This window comes from Gymnoscopelus braueri (assembly GCF_963280865.1).
Source record: "Gymnoscopelus braueri genome assembly, chromosome: 18".
In the NCBI taxonomy this organism is placed as follows: Eukaryota; Metazoa; Chordata; class Actinopteri; order Myctophiformes; family Myctophidae; genus Gymnoscopelus; species Gymnoscopelus braueri.
Genome location: NC_137618.1, coordinates 15057823 through 15084405, shown reverse-complemented (window position 1 = coordinate 15084405; position 26583 = coordinate 15057823). Strand labels below are relative to the sequence as shown.

The window sequence follows — 26583 nt, the reverse complement described above, 5'->3', positions numbered from 1 at the left end:
CGGATGCACGACGAAGGATTCGACCCCTAGTCTCCGTGATGGTGGGAAGGAACTTCTACCTCTGCTACCCAAGCACCCATTGACCCCCATTTGAAAACCTTAACTACATGAATCCTAGTGTCCCTATTCTGGGCCTGTCAAAATAGGCGAACATTCTGCAAAATTAGTCGAACATTTGTCAAAAATAGCAAATGTACAAGCTCACAATGGGTCCTGTTGAAACGTGTTGTGAGCTTGTAGATCGTCTATTTCCAGCAAAGAGATTTGTAGAGGGGAAAAAATATCTTTGAGGGATGGTAAGGCGTCCTCATTTTGTTCGGGCCTCATCGTGTCTACTTACAAAGACAAATGTCACGTGGGGAAAAACAAGCTACTTAGAAATGAATTTACACTATTGCGTAATGACATGTAGCCTACTTCAAATGAAATGTTAGCCAGCACTAGAGAGAGTACTAGACCTGCAACATTTCAGGTCAGGGCTGAGAGAGTGGCTTTGAGAAACATGTGCAGGCTCTAATGGTCACGTGTGTGCACATCTCCCATTGTGTATCTTGATTGTTTGTGTACCTACATTTTGTGCCGCTGCGTGCGCGCGTGTGTGTTGGGTTTTCATGTGGGCATTGTGTCTACACAGTAGTTGCTGGTGGGTGAACATCACATGCTGATGATCACACATCATGGTGGTGTTCATGTAAGAATCTGTTTCAGTAAAAACCACTACATAACCCTGCATCACGCCACGGTGGCGGCTGTCATCTGCTGCCTGCGCAAACACACCTAGAAAACACGAAGGACAACACAATGCAGCCACTGCATCTTTATTATGTTATCTCAACTGGAATACAATTTAAGCGCACGCTTACACTTATACATTACACTTATTACGCTTATACAGTGGTGTGTGATGATGATGCATAATATCTCTTGTGCTATGTAGGTGGCCACCCATGAAAAACACTTAGTTTAGATAGCAGAGAGAGACACTCTACTAACATTGTGAGGTAAATGTCCTTGACTATCCTCAACAGTGGGTGGTGAAAAACAAAATCTCCACGCGCATCCCGCCCTGTGTGACATATATGCATAATGATGCTCAATGGCATCTGACGCAAGCATAAGCGCCATATCAATTTCACAATGTTTCCGTCAGATTATCCAATACAAGCAATTAATTAACCTATATTGTCACAATCCATCCCTGGCTGCATGTTACCTGATATCATGTGACGCACGCGTGCTGTACACATTTGCATGTCATGAGAGGTTTTCTTTGTAACCACATAAAACAGAAAACGTTATTGTATAACCAAGTCAAATCAACTAGAATGCAAATGAGGAAGGTGTGGAAATGCCACATTCAAATCTATTATCTAAGGGCCCACCGGGGACAGCAGAGCATGTAAAGCAGATAATCTGATTAACAACCCTGATTCTGTACGAGAGTAGTCTATGCAAGTTGGCAAAAAAAAAGAAAAAAAGACAAAGACAAAGGCGGGTGAAAACAAAAAGGCGCCCACGTGGCTCAGTACATTGTTTCAAATCACGAAGCTGTCACTTGACCCGTTTGTGTGTAATACCTACAACTGAATATGCAAAAGCACATGCACACGCACACACACACACACTCACACACTCACACACAGACAGACAGACAGACAGGCAGACAGACAGACAGACACACAGACACACGCACACGCACACGCACACACACACACACACACACACACACACACACACACACCCCCACACACACACACACACACACACACACACACACACACACACACACACCAGGCAGTCAAGCCAGTCATTATAAACCAATGATACTGTCTTGAATTTGCTTGTAAAAGCAAGGAGTAAACGCAGCAGTGACAGATATGTGAGAAAAATCACTACACTTGGCAGAGCAACAGCCAGTTTTTTTGATTCAATTATAATTTCATGTGGTGTCAAATTCAAATGTATGGTTGCACAATTACCCACAACAAAATCAAAGTGCCAGCACTGATTGCAGAAATTACCAAACAACAAGGAGCTGCTATCATTTCATCACAGGGAACGTTGTAATCCATTTAATTCATTATTTTGAAATGACATTTGAAAATAAATTGCAGCCCACCTTACGATGGCATCGTTATAGTAATTTTAAACTATATCACAGTCTAATTGAAGGGGTGACAGATTGGTTTCTAATCATACAGCTTGGACTGGGATTATTCCAGTGGTGGAAAGTAACTAAGTACATTTACTCAAGTACTGTACTTAAGTACAACTTTGAGCATTTCCATTTTTCGATACTTCACTACGTCTCAGCGGATAATTTATATTTGTATTATTAATACAAAACCCATATTCTATACTTCAGCTATTCGAAGTAGCACATCTACAAGCTCACAATCGAGTGGGCGGCCGGACGGTGCATGTCACAAACGTAACATGCGGACCTGCGAGGTGCACCGTTGCTCCGATCTGCACCAAACTTGGCACCAACACTGTTTAAGAGTCTGCCATCAGAATAGCAACAACAGGGGCCCCTAACGTGGCCCCTAGGGGTGCCTCTAACGTGGCCCCTGGGGGTGCCTCTAACGTGGCCCCTGGGGGTGCCTCATCTGCTCAAAATAGGACTAGGTTTGAAAGCTGCGTAACAGCCTGAAAATCTACTAGTTGAAAACATTTAAAAAAATAGCAGACATGACACATAGTGAGCTTGTAAATCGTCTAGAGTTGGAAACTTCCAAACATTTTCAAAAATAGCAGATCTGCATGCTCACAATGCGTGGCTATATGACCCATAGTGAGCTTTTAAATCTGCTATTTTTTTACATTTTGAACAAGCCGTAAGTGGTTTGTTTGCTTTTAAATCAAGTTCAAATTTATGAGAAATGTTTTGATTTTTTTGTCAAAATATCGGCAATCGGTGGTCTAGTACTAAATCCGGATGGGCATTGGTGTGACTAAACTAAATTGGGGAGAAAAAGGGATAAAGAAATAACTAAATAACTTGAATGGACAGTATACACAGTGAAATCCTCAGTGTTACTTTATACCTTTGTAATCCTGAAAGTGTGCAAATGGAACCAAATGGATCCATTTGGATACACTGCATAAATAATGTATACACTGTATAAGTATACAGTGTATTACGGTTTATAAACGTACAACGTACTGTTGAGACAGACATTATTTCTTACAGTATGGACTGTGGATGAACTCCATAAAGGCAAAGGTGCTGGAGGGGAATGCAATAAATAAGAAGCACCGTGGAGGCATAAACCTTGTTATATGGTTCGTTTATGACCGTGGCCATCTACTGCACAGGGTGTTAGTGTAAACAAAGCTCTGGATGGGATTGGGATCTAGGCCACTGTTTGAAGACTGTAATGGACATGGAGAGCAGGGTACAACTAACTGTGGTATTACTCATTACCGGACACTCTGTGTAATTATGCACGCTGAATCATTGGGGATTGCAGTGTAACGGTTGAATGTGCGTGGGATATAACGAGCAAGGTTTCAGAATTCATTATTCATATGTTTTTGGGGGGTGTTGTTTTCACGGTTAAAATCCACAGAACGTTGTCATATCAATAATACAGTCTACTTTTCAATTAGAAAGAGTCAAGATATTAATATCATCAGATGCACAAAGGGCAATAGTCCATAGCTTAATCATTAATTATTGTGAACAATAATCATGATCGTTACCTGGCATACTTTTCTGATGTGTCTGCTGTGAGACCAGACCAGGTTTCATCTCTGTGATGATCAGTTTCATGACATGGCTTCTATTGGTCTGTGGTTACACAAAATCTGTGTTCAATGAAGGTTTAATTCTCAAAGGAGTCAAATGAAACAAGGCTACATGCTCCTTCCTGTGTGGTTATCTTATTCCTTTTTATTGCACTGCTGTTTTATTGTAATATTATTTATCATGTGTTTTTATCTATTTTATATGTAATAAGTTCAATTTTATATCTTCCTGTTTCATATGTTTTGTCTGATTTGATCTTTGCTTTTAGCAATCTGCATGCTTTTGATGCCACTATGCCTGTCTTATTATCAAGTGTGCTACATAAATTTGACTTGAAATTGACTTAGCTCAGTACACCGTAAAATCCCGAGTGCAAATGTAAGGTTAAAGTGTACAAATGGATCCATTTGGTTACATGTGTACTAAATAAACGAATACTTAGGAAGGGTCACTAATTTCCTTTTGCAAAAAGCAGGAACATAGCAAAGTCAATAAATATCCAGAATTTAGTTTGCAGAAACCTTGAGGCAAAAGGCTGCCACACTACTGTCAAATCTGCAATCTGCAATACCAGTGAAAGTAGTTCTTGTGACATACTGTGTGTAAAGGTCACCACTGCCAAATAATTAGAAATAATTTGCATAAAGTTTCACTGCTGCTGCAATGTTAATTCTCCACCACCTGGGTTATTCTTCAACCTGATCCTACAAGCTACCCAGAGGGAACAAGGGTTTTTAAATAATAATAAACATTGTGCTTTTGGATATCTGTCACAAATTTACCAGCAAAGTCTGCCCCCCCCCCCCCCCTCTCTAGAAAGAAAAAGAAAACCACGCACTGTAATTAAGTGCATTGCTGTTGAAACCATTGTTTACTGTAGATGAATGATTCATCAGTGGTGTAGTACATTTACTCAAGTACTGTACTTTATTAGTAGCCTACAATTTTGAGGTATTTTTTACTTTACAGAGTATTTCCAATTTTCTGTACTTTTACTTCTCCACTACATCTCAGAGACAAATATTATACTTTTACATACAATTATTTGACAACTTTAGTTTAGTTACTTTATAGATTTTGATTATTATTACAAAACATACATTAATCACTTCAGCTCTGTATACATTTCGGCCATTTGAAAATGTGCTGCGATGTGACACATTGTGAGCTTGTAGATCAGCTATTCTCAAAATATTTTTTATACATTTGAAAACTTGCGAAATGGGTCATTCTGCATAATGAGTACTTTCTACTTTTGGTACTTCAGGTACATTTTGATACCAATACTTTTGTACTTTTACTCAAGTAAATTTTAGATTCCAGACTTTTACTTGTAACAGAGTATTTCTACATTGCAATATTGATACTTTTATTACAAAAAAAATGAGTAATTTTTTCATACATCATGATTATAGGTTTAGTTATACCATGCAGCTTAATACTCCTATTAGCCTACTTTATGCATTAAATGAGAGGGTGGCATTTCAAGTGCAATTCGTCATTTGTTCCCAAAAAGCCCTTCAATCTTCAAAAAAAAGAAGGAAAAAAAAACAGCAATCGTATGCTAAATTAGTATGAAGATGCCAAATATTTATGCATTTGGCCCCAAATATTTGGCATCTTCATACAAATGGATCAATTACCACTGAGGATTTTACAGTAAAATCCTGATGATTTTACAGTAAAATCCTGATGATTTTACAGTAAAATCCTCAGTGTTAATTGGATACATTTGCAACAGTGATTATCAGTGATTATCACGTGTACCTTCTGAATTCTGCCGTCGACATCCAGGTAAATGACTCGGTAGGAGGACGAAGCGGTGCCCATCTCTCCTCCCCGCTGTGTGTGACTGTAAGTGTCCCCGAGACCCCGACAGACAGCCAGTCAGCCACCAAACTGTGTGTGGCAGCAACCTACGCGCTCCGTGCGTCAGACACCGTCCTCCCCCTGTCTGTCCAGGAGCCTCCTTCAGTAATAAGACGAGAATGGCAGCGTTGCCAGATTTTGTGAAAGAAATAAGCAAACAGGTCTATGAAAAAAAAGGCCAAAAGAAGCGACTGGCCAGCGGCTATTTGAAAATAGCAGATCTACAAGCTCTCAACGCGCCGCGATAGCTGGTGGTGGGTCCCTGGTGGGTCATAAATAAAAAAAAACGCAACCACCAGGCACCAATAATTACAACGACTTTACAGAAAAAGAAGCCCAAAGTTGCTTACAATAAGCGGACATGGCAACACTGATTATAACAAGGCCGAATGGATAAATGGAAGTCTGTGTGACAACCACATCTCTCTCTCTCTCTCTCTCTCCCTCTCTCGCTCAATTTCTGTTTTTTTCTTACACTCTCTCTCTCTCTTCCTCTCTCTCTCTCTCGCTCTCAATTTCTGTCAGTCTGCCACTCTCCCCCTTCTCTCTCTTTCCCTCACCAAGATCTATGTGTTTCATCTCATAAACCTTATTATCCACTCCAGAGCTCTATGCTCCCTCGACCCTCCCTCCCTCCACCCTTCCTTCTCTCCACGCACCGCGCGCCGTAGATTGCGAGGGAGGGCCGCTCAATTCATTATATTGATTCCATCGCACAACAGTGCTGCAGCGACAAAGAAAGGTATAGCTACACAGTCGTAAGAATAACAGAGAGTATAAATAACCGAGGCTGTAGCCAGGTAACTTTCTCTCATCATCAGGGTTCCTTGCTGCCTGGCTGCCTATAAACTACTACAATGGTGGATTGGTGGTTCTTCTCACACATTTTAATGTAGGGACCCCCCATTTGACATTTTTGGCCATGGACAACCATCTGAAAAGATTTTGTGCCAAGCAAGGACACACATAAGAGAAGATGTTAGGCTATGAACATAGGATTGAAGTGGTTAAACTGTTCGTTTTAGCTGGGGACCCCCTTCAAGGACTACGAGAACCACTGAGAAACATAATATGATATGAACTCACTATCACATTTGTTGACAATGTACATACTACATACTGTAAAGGGGGTTAAAGGGCTTTATATATCTGGTCTCTGGTGGTTCATCATTATTGGCATGCTATCGATCAAAGAACAGATTTAAGATGAGTCACCAAAATACTCAACTGAGGCAAAAGTTGAATTGCAATAAATCCAAATTAGTGTGTTTATGTGGTAGTGGTGGTGGAGAGAATGGGTTAATGAAATTACATTAAAGATTTGCGTGACTCGGTGTAGGCTAGGCCTGCTTGTCTTTATTAACACAGTGGAAACATTCTTTCTTATAACTCAAAGTTAACATTCTTCTGCTGAATTAATGAATTCACTTAAATACCGATGTGACTGAATCGAGAGAAATCATGTTTGGAAACTGTTTTCTACCTACAAGCAAACCAGGACACCATTACCAGCTATCAGCCTATGTATTTAAACACTTAACCCTATACTTTCTCGACCGGTATACCCTATATACTATATACTAGGGACCCCTACTTAAACCCTTCTGTACAAAATGTCTTCATCAAAAATAGCCATCTAACCTCACGTGTGAGATTGTAGATTGGCTATTTCCGGACTGTTCGACCACGGTCAGCAGGTAGTGAAAGTGAAGACAACCCCGGGTTGAAATTAGTAAAGTCATTATATTAATATTATTTATTTATTTTAAGGCTTTTACACTGTGTGAGAGAGAGGAACAGGGTCAACCAGAGACTGAGAGTGTGTGTTTATGTCAGTGTGTCAATGAAACAGACAGTGGCTGTGTGTGTGTGTGTGTGTGTGTGTGTGTGTGTTCCCTTGCCTCTGCCTGTGTCACTGAGTGGGTTAGTGCCTGTCAGGAGGTTACCATTTCAAAGTGACACCTGCCATCTCCAGCTGAGCCTGAAGGCCCCTCAGTGTCCTTAATTAGACTGCCTGTGGTAGTACACTGCACAAGGAGCCATCAAAAACATCACGCTCATATACTTACCTGAAGAAAACAAACTTGACACCATGAATAAAAGAAAATAATTTGAAAGGTTTGCTTTCCCCACAATACTTTGCAATGTAATTTACAGAACCCAAACCAATTGCTGCGTGGAGTGGAGTCAGGCAGTATTTAGTCTTTTTTTTAATTATATTTTTATTTTTTTACAAATCAACTGTCCAGTAAATATACAAACATCAAAAGGCACACAAGTTTCAAGTACAAGGTCTACCACGGACACATTACATTAAATATACATTTAAAATCTACGCCTCCACCAAATATGTTCTCGTACTTGGAGAGCGGTATAGCCTGAGTTATACTTGGTTGCGTGCCGTGTCGTACGCCGCAAATAGCAGATGTACAAGCTCTCTGCATGACGCGTTGTGAACTTGTAGATCGGCTATTTTAGATGCGCGACATCGCCGTGCACCAAGTATAAATCAACCTTGTGGAGTTGCCTCAATGCTACCACCATGAAAAGGTACAATGTGAGTTATGATACAAAATCTGATCAGGCAATTTGGTATTCTGTGGATTTTACTTCCTAGACGGAATAGAGTAAATAAATAAATTTAACATACAACAACCAAAAAAAGTAGTAACCCTTTCAAAAAGGTGAACACCACTCAGTTTAACCAATATGTTATTCCTATGGTCTAATGTTAATATGGACATGTACTGTACAACCTGTTTCCCAAAGCAGGTTTGATCCATTTGTAACAGAGTGTACAAATGTAATCAAAATTACAAATGAATCAAATCAGCTTTGGGAAACAGGTTGTCCATGCTACATTTGTATACTCTCAAAGTTAAACAAACAGTCAGGATTTTGGAGTGAATGGACATAGAGAACCCGTTTCCCAAAGCTGGTTTGTATCAAGAGTTCTCTGGTTCCTAGCTTTGGGTAGAAAGGAGCCTGCTAGCTACAACTATAACAATATGATTGTATGAATAACATTAATTGAGCAGTGTTCTCTTTTAAAGAGATTAAGACACTACAGCTGATCTATTTAAAGTGATGTTGAACTTTGGAAGAACCTTGGATTGGTCGCATAGCTTCCTGGGCATGATATAAGTCCATATATATTGATCATCATGTTCATCTGTTGCTTCTGTGCTCTGTGAACGAGGAACACGTAGTAGCACTTCTCTCTGTCTCCATTCACTCTCATGGTTAAACAGGTTTCGCAGATAACCAAATGCGAACCAAGTGGATTCCACCTACTGTATATACTGTGTGTATTATATACAGAGTATATACGTGTATAAATAAATAAATATAAACAAGGCCTAGTGTTGTTGTTTTTTTACTTTTCTTTTCTACCAGAAGATCAGAAAACTGGGGTGCTGGTAGAATCCTGAATGCAACGACAGTATAAGACTAGTAGGGAAATTTGGGGACAGCAGAAGCATTGCAGAAACTGTAAAAAGGATCAACCAAGCATTCACTATGATGATGTAGACCAGCGGTTTTCACACTTTTTGAGCCCAAGGCACACCTATGACCAATTCGAGATCTCAAGGCACACCTGTATTTGTGAAAATAGCCAATCCACAACCTCACAACACATTGTAAGCTTGTAGATCTGCTTTGTCATACAATAAAGCATAAATCAGGCTTCTCTGAGAATTTTCCCCACAACTTTCTAATGCTTAATGTATGCTCTGGTGTATGGCGGTGTCGTAAAAATAGCTGATCTACAAGCTGATGTGTTGTGAGCTTATGGATCAGCTATTTTCAGCGCCCAAACACCATCATACGATGCAGTACAAATTGAGCTTTAACTGTTTATTCTCACCACAAATCTTTGGTCTTAACTAGGCTTAAGTAAGCAGATGCAACGCAGGCTGGAAGAGATGAAGATGTGGAGATACTCCTATTGGTAGACTCCACTTTGTTCGCATTTATTTATCTGCTAAAAGCGTGATTTTGAGTACTGTTTTGCCATGCAATGAGGGAAATGGAATAAAAAAAAGCTATTTCAAATTACGCTCATAGAGCACATAAGCAACAGATGATGATTGACATTAAATGGACTTAAATAACATGACGAGGAAGATATACAACCTAAGGTTCCACCAAAGTTCAGCATCACTATACCTACTTAACATTGCACTGTATTTATATCCACATAACAATGTTAATGGTTGACAGGTGTCATCTGATTGGACACAAACTTTACATTCGTAACATCCAAAACCCTCCCCCAAATTCCCAAGATCCCCTGCTGCACATACAAGAAAAAACTAATTCACCATTATTTGGTGGCTTTATATAAAATACATCAGTACTTTCAGATAAGGACACACAGCGATGAATGAAAAAAAATACAATGAAAACCACTACAAAACCAAGTGGAATAATTTAAAAAGGCCTTAAAATAAAAAATAAAAATAGACATCTCTGGGTTTTAATTACAGCGTATCCCTCCCACAGAAACAATAATCTCTTTGGTTCAGTAAGGCAAGAGTGACAAGACACCATCGTCTTAGAGAAGACCTGCCAAGCAGCAGAGCAGTTCATCAACGGTGTAGTGTTAGTGGCATCATTTGAGAGAGAGAGAGAGAGAGAGAGAGAGAGAGAGAGACAGAGAGACAGAAAGATAGACATACAGAGAGATCGGTGAGGGAGAGAGACAGAGAGAGGGCTGTGGGAATTATAGTGTGTTATGTGTGTTATGTGGTTGTGTTTTTTTATGTCACAGTTAAAGTTTTTCCACCAACCATTACTCTGGCATTGTCCTTTTTTCCAGTCTTGTCTGAAGTTAAACGATTCAAACGTCTTTGTGTGTGTGTGTGTGTATGTGTACAGTATGTGTGTGTGTGTGTGTGTGTGTGTGTGTGTGTGTGTGTATATATGTACTGTATGTGGCTGTGCTAATGCCTGATGCCCAAGAGAGGGTCGAGTTGTGGTCCGAATCAGTCCAGTCCAAGCGTAGACAAGTGGTTTGATGTACAGGACTCTGTGTGTGTGTGTGTGTGTGTGTGTGTGTGTGTGTGTGTGTGTGTGTGTGTGTGTGTGTGTGTGGTGTAAGTGCAATCAAAGTGCTCAGTGCTCCTTCAACCTGTAAGACAGAGAGAGAGACAGTTAACTTACATTTATATTTTTTTACATCTAGGCAGGCTTTTGTGTGCACCCCAGACAGGTTAACTTAAAAACAGTCTGGGGTGCACAGAAAATCTAGAGTAGACAATAAAATAACCGCAGAAATGTTCTGTAGTGAAATACCCCTTTAAATCCTATACAATACTTAGTTGACCGGGTCCCCAGGGGTTCTATAATAGGTACAGTAGTACTTCTCTCTACATGGGATGATGGAATGTTCGACCTAGAATGTGGACGCTAGGGTTAAAGACAAGCATTGTTACATGCTGGATGTCAATTAACTCAACAATAGAATCCATGTCAGGATCATATCCAGCTTTTTTTGATTGATTGAATACTGAATGTATTAACAGTTTGCCAAACAGTGCCAAAAACAAGGCACGGTGGCACAGATTTATACATAAGAATGCTGTTGTCAATAAACACATGAATATAAAGGAAAACTAGAAAAAGTGCTCCTCGGAGCACAGGTCTCCGCCAGGTCAGGTACGTTATTGTGGCCTCCTGGTGGCGCTATAATAGGCCAATGTGAAAAGGGTGCCATTTATTCTTAGGTCTTTCACGGCAATCAGACACTGCATTCATGATTTGAGGCATTTTGTTCCAAAAATGTGTTTTGCTAAATTAGACCTGCTGGTGGCGCTATAACAGGCCAATGTGAAAAGGGTGGCATTTCTTCCTTGGCCTAGTGGGAATGTGCGTGTGAAAATTCACGGAAATCGCAAGCTGCGTGCATAGTTTGAGGCTTTTTGTTCAAAACGGACCAATCCTTTGGAAGCCAATCCTTTGGAAGCCAACCATAGGCAATGAGGATGGAATATGGGAAATCGGACAGATTTGTGTTGATCACATGACTATAGAGATACTGTGTACCGATTTGCATGACGTTTGGATAAAATCTGTAGGAGTAATGTAAAAAAAAAGGGTTTTGCACAAATCGGCCTCCTGGTGGCGCTATAACAGGCCCATGTGAAAAAATTGGGGCAGAGGTTCTAAATTGGCATCCAGGGAGTGTGTGTGCACAGTTTCGGAGCGACCGGGCCAACGGTGCCAGAGATTAGCTGCTAACACACAGACAGGACACACGGACGGACACACGGACGGACGGACGGACGGACGGACGGACAGGGGCGAAAACATACTCTCTCGCCATGCCTTTCGGCCTGGCGGAGACAATAATCAAAATAAGTCCCTTTTACAGATTAGAAATGCAAACAGATGTGCCGTTTGGTTATGATGGTAACTGTTTTGAGAAGATGGTTGCATGAGCAATGGCCAATGGGACATGGAATAGGGCAATAGATTGATGAGCTGAACACTACACAGCCAATAAAAATAGATTGTGTGAAAAAAATTATTGCATGATGGACAAACAGAGGGACCAATAGAAAAGTGCAACTCACTCTACAGTGGAGATGGGGTGTGATTTGCCTGAGGTCAGCTCTTTGGTTACTAACCGCAGCAGCATCTGTAAAACAGGACACACACAGAGTCAAATATTAGCCGATACATATTCAGAATCTGAATCGTACTATAAATGCGTGAAATCTCTGTGCCGATGCCCATCGGACTAGTTCTTTTAATTGTCACGTATGTCTGCACATAAGAGGAATTGGTCTGGTGAGGTTTGTACATTATATTAGACTAAATAACGACAATATAAAAAAATAAATGAGGTTCTCAAATATATATAGAACATTTTAAAATAAAGAGAAAGCATACTAGATATATTCTGTCTCTTCTAAAATACAGTAAAAGCTATAGATATGGATATTAAATAGATATGTATGGACTACTGTGCCAGTATTATGTACACAGAGGTTAATAATACATCCTGCTATGTTTACACAGAGTGATCAGAGTGGAAATACAATGACAACCACCATACAACCAAGCAGAATCATTTGATCATCATATATCATATAAAATAATAATAGAAATTACTAGGTTTACAATACACCACCAAATTGTTGCAGCACAGTCAGATATCGAGTCAGATACTGCATGTACAGTAATATATGAAGTTTCTTGGCCTTGTGTTGTGATTTGACGAGGATATTGTATTGAGGCATTGTAGACAGAGTGACATACAGACAGCCTCATGATTAGAACAGTTTCACAATGCCACTTCATGTCTCAACTAACAACCCAAACTCAAGCACTCACCAGCAGAGCTAGAAAGTCAGCAGTCATCAGCATGTAGAAGACCCGGTCCCAGCCGCCTGAAGACAACAGTCCAGCCAGCAGGGGGCCTAGTGCTGCACCTGTCAACGCACATAAGTAGAACAAAAGTGAGAGTCTGAATTCGGTTGTTCAGAAGTGATGTTGCGCCCCGCTAGAATAACTTCCGGGTCCCAGTGTGTATTTTCCCAATATGCGCAGTGTTGTGTCCCTCGCTGTTTTAACAGATCTGAGACTAAAATAACGACTAACGTGTCATTCTACCGCTTTCCTGGCAACGACAAAAAGAGGAAATCGTTTTTTTTATCTATATATAAATATATATATATAAATAAATATAAAAAATATATATTATAATGTTAATAATAATAATAAATAAATACAAATATAAATATATATATTAGCCTACTTTTTACTGTCTATGATATTAGCATTAAGACCCTTATTAACCCTTAATGGTTCATTTCTGAAAAAGGAGGTTATTGTAAAAAGATTTATGGGTTCCAACATGTTTGTTTACAATGAAGAGTGGACGGCGCTGGTGCCTTTTGGACCCGGACGTGACGTCGGACTACAAAATGACGTCAGACTTAAGAACCGAATAGGCTCTGTGCATAAATGTAGTCCCAGTTTTCACACACATGACACCTTCACATGTGTTACCAGTTCAAATATGGTGCTGAGCCAATCAAACGAAGCTATGTAATGGGGAAATGAACTGGAACAGGAAACAGATATGCCACCTTCTGAAAACTGGACTACATTTATGTACAGAGCCGAATTGACAAACATTCACATGGATCAAAATAAACTATATGTGTTTTCAGAGCATTAGATGATTAATCATTATATTTTCCCAGTCGTTAGAGGGTTTAAAGGTTTCATGACATTCAGTTTTACAACACATTAAAAGTCTTTGTCATAGTCCTTCAAACGTGTATAAAAAGTTTTAACTGAAAATTCCACTCTAGTGAGCCATTGCAGGTGTTTTTCTCTCACATTTCTAAAGCCTTTTCAACTGCAATGAAAAAATAAATCTTTGCCTGCGGGTGTCACTGTTGAGGGATTTTGCCTGTCAATCATCACCTCTGCTCCGCCCCCCCCAAAGGAAAGGATAGGGGAGGGGAGGGGCGAGGAGGAGAGTGGGCGGGATTAATGGCCTGTGACTTCACTATCCAAGGGCCAATCTCAGATTACTTTTCAGGCTAATTATTCAGAAAACCCCAGACCACAGAAAATCCACTGAATGTTCAAAGTTCATGTTTTTTGGGTGTAATTGAGGTCATAAAACCCCACAAAAAAACAAAAAAAAATAAAAAGTGAAAATGAATGTCATAGAACCTTTAAGTGCTGGATCCATAAACAACTGTGTTCGGGTTGAGTACTGGCACTGACCTACAGATCCGGTGCCGTCAATGATGGCCGTGACTGTGGATAAGGCTCTGGCGTTTCCTTTCAGGCTCTTGTGAGTCCCCTAAGGTAAGAATAGGTCAAATGAGACAGGGAGAGGTGGTCTTGAGGTCTGATTTATAAACTGCCACAAGTTGAAACTGTACAGACATAAGAATGATTATTACTATTACCAGCTTTGTTGTTTACTTGATTCTGACTTAAATCAAGGCATTCTGTGGCCAGTTATTTCTATTTTTACGTTGCTATGGAAGTGGAAGATGAGCTATCTGTAACTCAATACTTTAATCGGTTAATTGTCCAATGATGTCCGCCTCACTGTAATTTATTCCTTGCTTAATTGTTTAAAAACAGCTGTATCACTCACAATACAAAACAAATCATTGACTGGGAAGGTGATGCCACACACACACTCACCAGGTCAGCAGACACTGCGGTTGTAATAAGGGCATATGGTCCATTAACCAGGCCTCCACACACCAGCAACATACCTGGAAGGAGAAACATCACATTCATCATACAAGTTACCCATACTAAGGCAGAGATTCCCAAACTGTGGGCTGCGAGCATATTGCAAGTAGGCCCCAAATAACTGACAAAACAAAACACTAAGATTTGAATGACATTAAAATAAAGGGTTAGGGTCACTTAACACGGCAGTCGAAAGGTGTTCGACTTTCAAGACTTTCAGCTAGCTTATTTAAAGGCATAGCTTGTGTGAATAGCTTTGGAATAGCTGGTGAATCAACCAGCTCCGGTCATTCATCTTCTCCATCTATAAACACATGAATCTCTGTGTGTGTATCTGTGTAAATTCTTTGCCCATATAATGGAGATCCCTGAGCTCTCCCAAGCCGGTGCGTCATACATGACTGACGTAATCTATTGGCCTCCAAGTACTCCAAGATAACAGGTACCTGCACTAAGTACTCTGACAATGGGTACAGCACTACTTTAGCTACTGCACTATAAGTACTCTGACAATGGGTACAGCACTACTTTGGCTCACTGTGGCTCAGCAAGCTGGAATTACAATAAAGTACAACCAAAGTCACACTTATCTGCGACGAATGAGTCAAACTGAGAAGGAATCAAACATCATCATGGGTGGGCCTTGCAGCATTAAACTGATACATTGACACTGGTGGATTTGTCTGTTATTGCACTAGTACCCAAAGTCCTAAACCTCTACAAAAAAAGACAGCGGTATTTGGCGCTTATGTTGGATGGCTGCAACACAAATGCAGCAACATTAAGCTAGTGATGGAATAAGTAAGAAATTAAAGAAATGTTCTCTTACCAATGGTTGGCCCCATGCCAAACTGGCTGATCATGGAAAACCCATAGAGCTGGAAAAACATAGAGACATGACATCAATCCTCTCCGTTTCATTGTTGCACTCATGGCTCACACATCATGACAGATTGTCAGATAGAATGAGTTACCCAGACAACAACTGTTACAGAAACACTCAAGTACCCAGTATTTCAAATTGCCCTCTCTTATGTAAATGCCCCCAAAAAGAAATACATTCATTATATAACTTGCTCAACAAAAACATTGATATATCTGCAAGCAAAATGATCTCTCTCAGATCATAAGAGCCAAATGCAGCAGGTTTGTTTCATAGCCTAGACAATAGGAGGTGCCAGAGAGAGCAGTGAGAGAGAGGGATAGAAGAGAAGGAGATTGAGAAAAGGAGACATAAAGTTAGAAAGAGATCAGAGAGAGGAATAGGCTTAAACAGTTTATTTTTCAGGGCACCCAAATTAACTTTGATATAGGCCACGGACCCCCATTTCAAATGATTCTGTACAACAGCCCCTCATATGAAAATATGTTTTGGTTTCAATTCAATTATCTAATGTCATTATTGTATGTGAGAAATAGATTAATATAAACATATTGTTAGAATATTCACCCTCATATAAACATATTGTTAGAATATTCACCCAAATATGTTTTCAAGTAAACAGAATTATAGTGACATCAAACTTCTAATATGGCTGGCTGACCCACTGGAACCTTCAAGGAACCCAAGGGGGTCCCTGAGCCACAATTTGAGAACCCTTGGGCTAAAGCACTGACAGAAAATATCTAGCATTGCCAAACTTCCATCCTATAATGAGTATGTGAAACTCACCGTTGGGGCGGCTAGCAGCAACATTATTGCGCATGTAGTGGCTCTCATCCCCAACTTATCAGAGATGACCCCAGCCAGGATCCCACCTACACACACACACACACATATCACCGGAACAGTTATATCAGGTCACTAAATTACACTCTATACTGCTCACACTAAACCCTGAGTTATACTTGGTTGCGCACTGGTGTCGTGAACCAAAAATAACAGATCTACAAAGCTCAGCATCATGCTGTGACGCATTCCGTCTTAAGGAATGCAGAGATATGCACATAAACTGATAGACACACACATGCCACATTATGGGACATAAAGATTAATATCAATGCAAAAAGCACACATTAGGAGAAATGAGAAAGGATAAGACCTACCCACAATTCCTCCCACGTCAAACAGGGTGGAGAGATCTCCAGCTCTTTTGGCATCCAGGTGGGCTGAAATGCGGACACACACACACACACACACACACACACACACACACACACACACACACACACACACACTTATAATTTATGTATTGTTCCTGTCAGGCATTGCGTTCAGTCTAACATACCAAAGCTAACAATAGAAGTGAATGTGTTGTTGAGATAAATGTGGATTGGAAGGATGTGTGTGTGTGTGTGTGTGTGTGTGTGTGTGTGTGTGTGTGTGTGTGTGTGTGCGCGTGTGAAATATTGCAGATATGGAGTGATGGGTAATTGGGTCAGAAAATAGTAAGAAAGAAGATGATGAAAAGTAGGAACCAGGAAGAGAGGGACATGGAAGCAAGGTGAATGTATTGTAAAAGGTAAATGGACTGCATTTACAATACATAGCGATTTTTCTAGTCTTTCCTGTCACTCCAATGTGCTTTACAAAGAAATTCACATTGACCCATTCACGCTCTCTGCAACAACAGATATACGGTTACACATTACATGCTAAAGCGGTGCACATTCACACGCCGACGGCGGAGCAGCCATACAAGGCTCCAACCTGTTCATCGGGAGCAACTGATTTATACTTGGTTGCGCCGATCTACAAGCTTACAACATGTCACACTGTGACACATTGTGAGCTGGTAGATCTGCTATTTTAGCTGTGCAACACCGGCGTACAACTATGAATAAGTCAGGCCCTAGGGGTTCAGTGTCTTGCTCGAGGACACTTCAACATGCAGCCAGGAATCGAACCTAGAACCTACTGGCTCCCAGACAGCTGCTCTCTACCCCCTAGCCACTGTCGCCCACAGTACACAAAGTCTAAACGATATGATTTTGAATTCTATTTTGGTATAATTTGTAAATAATGTTGTTATTGGAATGTGTGTTTGTGTGACTTTACCCAATAAACATTAAGTTAAACCACCCATCAGTCCACCTTCAGCTGCAAATACCCAGCAGGTTTAGACAGAATGCCTTGGCAGCAACAGTGTAGATAACATTATGGCAGATATACAAGCTCATAGCGCGGCAAATTTGAATGTATATTTTTTGGAAGTGAACATTTGTAACTAAAATCTTTGCTTCTGGGGGTCCCTGGAACTAATTATTTTGAGATGGGGGGTCCGCGGCCAAATGACAGAGATGCGTTCCCCGATTGAATGGGTTAAAATATTAACCTCAACTTGCTAGCCAGCTGCTCAGATGATTGGAGACGTACTGGGTTCGGAATCTGGTGAAAAGCCGGTTCTTCAGGTCCACACTATTTGTATGACAATTAATCATCAACTAAAATGTTATGATTGTGAAAGCCCTATACACGTGTTTCATACATACAGTACGTACCCGTTTTAGTTATGTAGAGAGGGAGCCAGAAAAGAAATGTGTAGCTGACCAACTTGGCAAACAGCAGAGACAGAGAGAACTCGATCACTCCCTGTAGAGAAGAACAGCATGGGGGTGAACAACACTGCATTAATAACACACTGAAGTACTGACAAATATGACAGTACTTGTTCTGGATCACCAGACACATGGACAGGAGACCCCCGTTATTGAACTATGACTATGCTATGGGAATATATAGCTATTTAAAACGTATTTTAACAAGAAAATATTACCCACAATGAGAGGTTTTGATTAGCAACCATAACTATGGTTAGAATTGTGGGAGAGTCTTGTTGCTAATCACTTACTATATCACTATAACTATATCATAACTATATCATAAAAGCGTAAATACACACAAGAACATTATGTAGCAGAAAAATTGTCTGTTTATGCAATGATGATTTATGGCCAAAGTGTGTATACAGTATGTGTGAGAGACAGGATATGAATGTCATGTAGATTATTATGACCAAGCACGTACAGTATGTGTGCGTCCGTGTTAAGGGCCATTCACACCAATAACTATAACTATAACTACATCGTTCACCATTGTCTTTGTTATAGTTGTGGTGTGGACTGCTACCTACTTGAGTTAGAACGATTTTTAACACTAGTTATACTGCTTCACTGCTTGGTTTAGTTTATCTACTGTTAGATGTATGAGTCTCACCTAGCCAAATAATTAGGAACCAGGCTGTGGACGGTATACTGTGTGTGTGTGTGTGTGTGTGTGTGTGTGTGTGTGTGTGTGTGTGTGTGTGTGTGTGTGTGTGTGTGTGTGTGTGTGTGTGTGTGTGTGTGTGTGTGTTTGTGTGTGTGTGTGTGATAGAGAAAGAGAGACTGACCGGTATACGCAGGGCGCCCATGAAGCTGATAGCCGATGGCTCCGATTCACTCTTCACCACAACTACCTGCTGCATTGGCACACACACACTGCCATGGTCTCTGGGTAGTAATAACTCTGTGTCATAACTCTGAATGAGAGAGAGAAAGTAAAGAAAGAGAGAAAGGGATGTATAAAATATAATCTTATGTCTCCGAGGTACCCGCACCACATGGGGATCAAACTCTGGAAGGGAACCAGAGATTCGTCTTCCGTCAACTGCCTCACATCCACCCCGTTGCATTCCAATGACTCTATCCCTTCAGGATGACTTCAAGTGACTTATTTTTATTTGATTGATATTCTATTCTTTGATCCAATTCTACAAAGATCAATGTTGGTATTTGTTCAAGTTGGTTGATTTGATAGTTTGACTGGAGATTAATTAGAAAACAACATCTCAAACCAGTCCCCCTGAAGGGATATGTTACCTTACCAGAGAGAAGAAACAATCATTCAATAAATAAAAAAAGAGAACCACCATAGACAGGGGGCAAAACATTTGAAAACTCTGTTATCCAGTTATAACAGTTTAAAATTAAGGTATTTTTGTTTTTCAGTTAGGGCTGCATGATTATGACTATGAAAATCCTGATTTGTTTGATCACGATTATTGATTATGATGAAAAAAATGATTTTATAGTATTCTTTTGAATGATTTTGTTGCACATGATTGTGCTTCTCTGTACCTATCTTAAATGTGATTTTATTGTTCCTCTGTGAGCCTGATGGATGGAGGCATGAGTTGTACAATGTTCTGGTCATTAATTACTTGTAGTGATGAGGAGACGAGGGCAAGGTTCCCCAGCTGATCAAATTATGTGTTTAAACCAAGTTTCACGATTACATAACTTAAATCACAATTTCTGATTACTTTCAATTAATTGTGCAGCCCTATTATTCATGTGCCCGATCAATTGGGTTTGCCAAGTAAGCCAACACAATAAGTGCCATAAAAGTAATCTATGCAATCAGATTACATTTAAAGAAATGCTAATGTGATTAATGTTTTCATCCAACCCCCCCAATAAGCATTGGGGAGGCCTTAAACCACTGAGCTGACTGCACTGGAGGTAAATATACACCAACCTTTCTGTACAGCACAATATCCTTATTACTGTAGTACGCCTGAATGAATCATAATGACATGTTAAAGTGTAACTTACTGGCGACACAAGCCTGATTGATGCTGCGTTCACACTGGCGGCGATAAAGCGACAGGCTACAAGTCATTTTCGAAGGAAGCCAGCAACACGAAGCTACTACAAACTGACAGCCGCCACTTGTCACTTGTCTGACGTGACGGGCGATGCGTTTGCAAAAAGAAGCTGAGATGGCGTCAACGTTTTTCAGCGCTCCAATGAAGCAGTGAAGTCACTCAGTCATACGTTTTTGTTTCACCATTTCCGCTCCATTCTCTCTCCCCAGAATTCCTGCTGTGTTCCGTGAATAGAAGAAAAACTCGTTCTTGCTGTTAATCAGTTACCTGTGCAATTCAACCCTACCCTTTTCATTGATGAAGTGTGGCTTTAGCAACACTTCATCTGTGACCAAGCATAGCCACTTGTAGCTGGCTATGCTTGGTCGTTTTGTTGCTTTTGAGCCGCTAGTGTGAACGCACCATACGACAATGTTGCATGCCAAAAATAGCCTATCTGTCACGATGTGACACATTGTGAGCTTGTAGATCTACTATTTTCAGCACGTAACACTGTTGTACGACATTGTATGAAATAAGCATTATGCTCAAGCTGGTGTATGACTGAAAGACACTTATAGATGTACACAATAATTTTCAAAGTACGTCCTGGGTGTTAATTTAACTCAGTACACACAGGATTTTACTGTGTACTGTATGATGCATCAAGAGTATCACATGTGTACTGTACACATGAGCATACAGGTCATGTTCATGCATGCACACAGAGAGTCATACACACAAGTGTCAATACAAACAGATAACACACACACACACACACACACAGAGTATATAAACAATACCTGTGTTTTTCCCTCTTTGTACTGTAGATACAACTCCTTGTGTCCATTCAGTCCATTCCTGCTCTTGGCTGGCAGCTGCAAAACAATTCAGAGCAGTCTAGTAGTCCCAAGAGATGCATAAACCTACTTGACTAATCAGCTGTCATTTATTTTTCTATCACACATTATTAATTATCTCCGTTACCTAACAGAGTTGTTAAAGCTTCGATCCATAATTTTCATGTCCTACCCGCATTCAAACCCGGAGCCTCCCGCATGACAGACCAAATTTCTACCACTCTTGGTCAGGGGAGCTTCAGCAGTACTAATTGGCAACCAGTAGGTGTTTTTTCTTTTTTTGATAAAGTGAAATGCGTGTCTATAAAGGAGTGTCTATGGATTTTATAAATATTTAACCATTGAAGATTATTAACAACAGCTTGTGACTAAATTATATAACATTGATCCATTGGATACAGCGTCTCTGTCGGGTAGAAACCTCATATGACCAAAACTGTTACTTTTCAGGATTCAAATTCATAAATAGCAAAAGTAGCAGATTTACAAGCTACTTCTGATGCTTTTATGTGACACTGTAGTATGATCAAGTAGGGCATTAATTTACAAATAAAAAGTTAAAATATGGACATAGGAGGTTTCTGCCCGACAGGAACAATATCCTGACAATTGCATTGTGAATGTACTGAAGGAATGCACTCTACTGACAGCAATCTCTTCAGTTACTTCAGGCTCACAGAAATATTTGGTTACACCTATTGTGATAGTACTTCTTACTGACTACCGTGGAAATTAAGCGTATTCTTTGGTTGTAATTCCCTCGGGAGAAGAGTGTAATTGATAAAGAGTGATAAAGAGTGTAAGCCAATACCAAAAATGTCATTTTAAACACCTGGCATGGAGGCACAATGGCATTACAGTGAAAAGACTCAAAAGCCTTTGTGTGGAAGTCGCATTGTCATCTGGTAAGAACGCACACTCCAAGCTCCTTGGAGTCAACAAAACGTTTTGTCTGTATTGTCTAAGTCTTTTATAAGATTAGGGAGTGAGAAATCAGCTCCCCTATTTGTTATTTCATAGAGGTAGCAAAAGGTCAAGCTGAGAGGGAAGAAGGGACTTGAGAAGGTCAACGACAAAGGCTCATCAAGAACCACCAGCTGATCTCGACAGCTATGCCTTTGGAGGGCAACGCTAACGATTTTTGACTTTCCAATTATTGCAAAAGGCATTTCTGTCTTATTAGATATAACGAAGCAAAGGGGTGACATAAAACAGGCCAAACCCGGAACCGATGTGGACATAATCAAATATCACAATAGTTAGTTTTTACCAAATACCATGACATTGTGAGGATACTATTGTATTGTGATAATATACAGTACATTTTCTTTTTAATCTTTCAAAAATAGCATGTCTCCATTCAAGCTCACATGCGAGCTTGTAGGTTGGCACATTTTGGATACTTTTTGACAATTCTTTAAGTGATTAAAACCAAGTAAAGACAACACACATGTTATATCACAATCACAATGTTATGATTTCCAAAATCCCAGACATCAGCTAGTCACAATATTGATATAGTATCAATAAATTGCCCAGCCCACTGGCTAAGGTAAAGGCTTGAAACCCTCCGCAGGGTCTGCTAACGTTGCATCACTAACTAGTAACTATGGTGGCCTTGATGACGCATCGCTCCAATGAACCGCAGCGGCCAATGAGGTTATCTATCTATGGCCACTCAGGTGGCTCTCTGTGAGCTCAAGTGAGTGGGCAACGGTCGTCAGGGCAACCGTAGTCACGCATTGAGCTCTCTCATCACTTGACCCCCAGGTCAGTGTAACTATGTGTGTGTGTGTGTGTGTGTGTGTGTGTGTGTGTGTGTGTGTGTGTGTGTGTGTGTGTGTGTGTGTGTGTGTGTGTGTGTGTGTGTGTGTGTTTAAACCCACAGCTGCAGTTACAGAGTTCCATACAAGGACATGCACACATAGACTAACATACTGTACAGACACATGAGCACGCACATTATGTATATTGTGTGTGCACAGGCACGTAAGCATGAAGACACATGCCAACCATGCATAAGACACAATTACTGCATGTGCAGACACATGCACACGTAAATTCACACACACACACACACACACACACACCGGTCTGCATTTATGCACGCACGCATGCACACACACACACACACACACACACACACACACACACACACACACACACACACACACACACACACACACACACACACACACACACACACACACACACACACACACACACACACACACACACACACACACACACACACACACACACACACGGTTATGTCAACACAAGCAACACAGAGAGGAGGTAATAATAGGTAATAGGTTTTATATATTGAAAAAAGGCTCTTTGTGCTGTACTTACATTGTTTCCAGGGGAACAGCTCTGAGCATAAATGCTATTTAGATCATTTGGATCTATAAATAAAAAGAAACAACAATATCAATAGTACAATCACTCCATTATCATCACTAAATGTTCTTATCATTATTACAATTAGCATCACTTATTACCACTTCCCTTTGTAGTTTTAATTATATATTAATTAATTAATTAATTAATTAATAATTATATACAGAGTAGCTTATGCTGTTATTTCACAATCAGTAGATTCTTTCTTATAAAGAAATTATGATCATCAGCACTTCGGAGATAATCACAGAGGAATTGGTTGGCAGGATGTATCTATAAGAAAATGTTTTACGGTCAGGTGACCATAAGCAACTAAGTACCTCAGAGAAGTCTTCAAGAGCAATTTTATTTTAACACAAAATGTTACTCCTACTTAATATTCAAGTCAAGTAACAGTACTTCTACTTCAGTAGGATATTCTATACAGTGGCAGAAAATGGACCAGAGAAGGGCAACTAAGGTGGATTCCAACCAGTACCTTTTGACTACGTCGGTTTGACATACTGCAAGTACCTGCTATCTGGTATCTTGGCCTAATGGAAAAACAAATCGCTATACTCTGCTTTGCCCCTCCCCTCTCCTTCCATGCAAAGAAGAAGTGATACTAATAGTTAGTAGTTAATAGTTTTTATATAACTCTATGAGTGATGTACTCACGCTCAATGAGGAAGAAGAAGCAGACCACGCCCATGGCCGCAATGATGATTCCAGGGACAATGAAGGACATGCCCCAGTTGGTTGACACCCAGTAGCCAGCTATCAGCGAGCCCAGGATGTTCCCCACTGAAGTATGAGAGTTCCAAATTCCCATTATCAGACCACGCCTGCATGAGGGAGGGAGGGACACAAACAAACATACATTTTTGGATGTATTTACTATTTAACCTTTAGTCCAAAGTGATTTAGAGAGTGCCACGACAGAATAAGGTTAAAGGCACCATAGACCATTTTGACAAATAAGTGCAAAGTTTAAAATGTTACGCTCCTTTTAAGTGCTATTTGGTTAAAAGCGGTGAACCATTATCCCTGCTGACAAGTGCACTTAGACTAGACACTGAAATCGACCAGCTAGTTCTCCTGGTTGCGATCAAGGATATGTAAAGAAGGAGAGGACAGACATTCTACGACGCCATAGCATGCACAATAGATGCACTGAGTGGCAAACAATATTAATAATAATAATACAACATAAGATTTATATAGCGCTTTACAGAGCAGATAAAAACAACTTTATTAGAACAGACTAGTTAAAAAGGTTAAAACTATAAAAGAAAGCCGCAAGTTCGATGTTATGCTTTGAAGTCAAGGAGAGCCGGTTGGACAAGCTTATGAAAACTAAGTGTGATATGTCTCAACCAATTATTTAACAAAAGTCACAATCATTAAATATAATGTCTATTCATAAGCTTGTCCACCCGGTTCTCATTGATTTCAATGCATTCCATTGAACCTCTGGTTCCAACTTGCCCTCCACCCCAGTGCCTGACGAATGCTTTCGGATTTGCCAGCTGGAATTGCCAGACCAAGAAATGACTTATCTGCCTCTCCTTCTTTACATATCCTTGGTTGTCCTGATGTACCATTTCAAACCACGTTGGTGTGGAAATTAGGGGGGGGGACAGGATGTGTAATTCGCAGGAGGGAGACTGTATAGTTACACAGCCCTCTCGTAACTTAACTGCATCTTACCTTCCCTTGCCGAACCAGTTGCCGATGCAGGTGACAACACTGGGCCAACCAGTGGTCTGAACCAAGCCGTTGGCCACCTGAGAGAGCAGGAAAATACATTATGCATCAAGTATCAAGTATGCATCCATTAGGCTGTCTAGTGTCTACATATACACAGTAAAGTCCTCAGTGTTCATTTATAGTACTCTACATTTGTATACTCTCTGGGTTACAAATGGATAAATTAACACTGAAGATTTTACTGTGTATATGGGCTTTGAGCAAGAGAATGGAGTAACATTTATTGGCTGTATGTGCATGGAGGATGTGTATTAGGGCATTCACAGAATAGTCGAATATTCGAATATCAAACCGACTATTCGACTATCAAACCACTATTCGACTATTCTTTTTTTAGATTTTCTTTTTTTTAGTGGCTTTTCTAGAGCAGACACGCAGCTGTGAGCTCTGGTGTGACGTCAACTCGCATTCCTTGAGTCGAGTCATCAATGTAATAAAAAAAATAAAAAAAAAAACTTTTTTTACATTTTTTAATTTTTTATAATCAAACCGAATAATCGACTATTCGAATACTTTTGGGTCGAATAATTCGAATACCATAAATCACTATTCGTTAATGCCCTAATGTGTATGTGTGTGTTTGTGTATGGCTGCATGGCTCTCTGCGTGTGTACATTGTGTGGCCCATGTTTGTTTCTATTTATGTTGCGTCCGAGTGTTTGTGGAAATGCACGTGTGTTCAACTATCTATTTGTGTGTGTGTGTGTGTGTGTGTGTGTGTGTGTGTGTGTGTGTGTGTGTGTGTGTGTGTGTGTGTGTGTGTGTGTGTGTGTGTGTGTGTGATGGTGTGTGTGATGGTGTGTGTGATGGTGTGTGTGATGGTGTGTGTGTGTGTGATGGTGTGTGTGTGTGTGATGGTGTGTGTGTGTGTGATGGTGTGTGTGTGTGTGTGTGTGTGTGTGTGTGTGTGTGTGTGTGTGTGTGTGTGTGTGTGTGTGTGTGTGTGTGTGTGTGTGTGTGTGTGTGTGTGTGCATAGCTCTCTGGATGCTTGCACTTTATCTGCATGCTTGTTTGCATTTGTCTTGTTTGACTCTACATGTGTGTATCATATGTACAGTACAAATGCAAACAAGTGTTTCTGTGTGTGTACAGTACGTGTATGCACACACATGAGAAAGTGAAAGGGAGAATTTCCTGGTCACTGGG

The 26583-nt window shown here is 40.3% G+C and overlaps 2 protein-coding genes across 5 annotated transcripts in view; both read right to left on the bottom strand.

Annotated features, from left to right (window-relative positions):
• pde9aa (phosphodiesterase 9aa) overlaps nt 1-5637 on the bottom strand; it is a 31363-nt gene extending 25726 nt beyond the window's left edge. For 2 of the 3 annotated variants that reach the window (XM_080456533.1, XM_080456532.1), the window contains exon 1: nt 5519-5637. In XM_080456533.1, the coding sequence (XP_080312659.1) occupies nt 5519-5581 (63 nt within the window). In that variant the 5' untranslated portion in view covers nt 5582-5637. The remainder of the gene's footprint in view (nt 1-5518) is intronic. The other variant, XM_080456534.1, reaches the window with a different exon arrangement.
• Nucleotides 5638-7813: 2176 nt separating this feature from the next.
• Nucleotides 7814-26583, bottom strand: part of slc37a1 (solute carrier family 37 member 1) — a 30191-nt gene continuing 11421 nt past the window's right edge. Inside the window, exons 7-21 of one of the 2 annotated variants that reach the window (XM_080413163.1) lie at nt 25377-25453; nt 24345-24511; nt 23640-23692; nt 21228-21302; nt 20316-20354; nt 19189-19317; nt 18299-18389; nt 16904-16966; nt 16530-16615; nt 15687-15735; nt 14804-14877; nt 14372-14450; nt 12962-13059; nt 12199-12263; nt 7814-10754 (exon numbers count right to left, since the gene is read on the bottom strand). In XM_080413163.1, the coding sequence (XP_080269289.1) occupies nt 10739-10754; nt 12199-12263; nt 12962-13059; nt 14372-14450; nt 14804-14877; nt 15687-15735; nt 16530-16615; nt 16904-16966; nt 18299-18389; nt 19189-19317; nt 20316-20354; nt 21228-21302; nt 23640-23692; nt 24345-24511; nt 25377-25453 (1161 nt within the window). In that variant the 3' untranslated portion in view covers nt 7814-10738. The remainder of the gene's footprint in view (nt 10755-12198; nt 12264-12961; nt 13060-14371; nt 14451-14803; nt 14878-15686; nt 15736-16529; nt 16616-16903; nt 16967-18298; nt 18390-19188; nt 19318-20315; nt 20355-21227; nt 21303-23639; nt 23693-24344; nt 24512-25376; nt 25454-26583) is intronic. The other variant, XM_080413164.1, reaches the window with a different exon arrangement.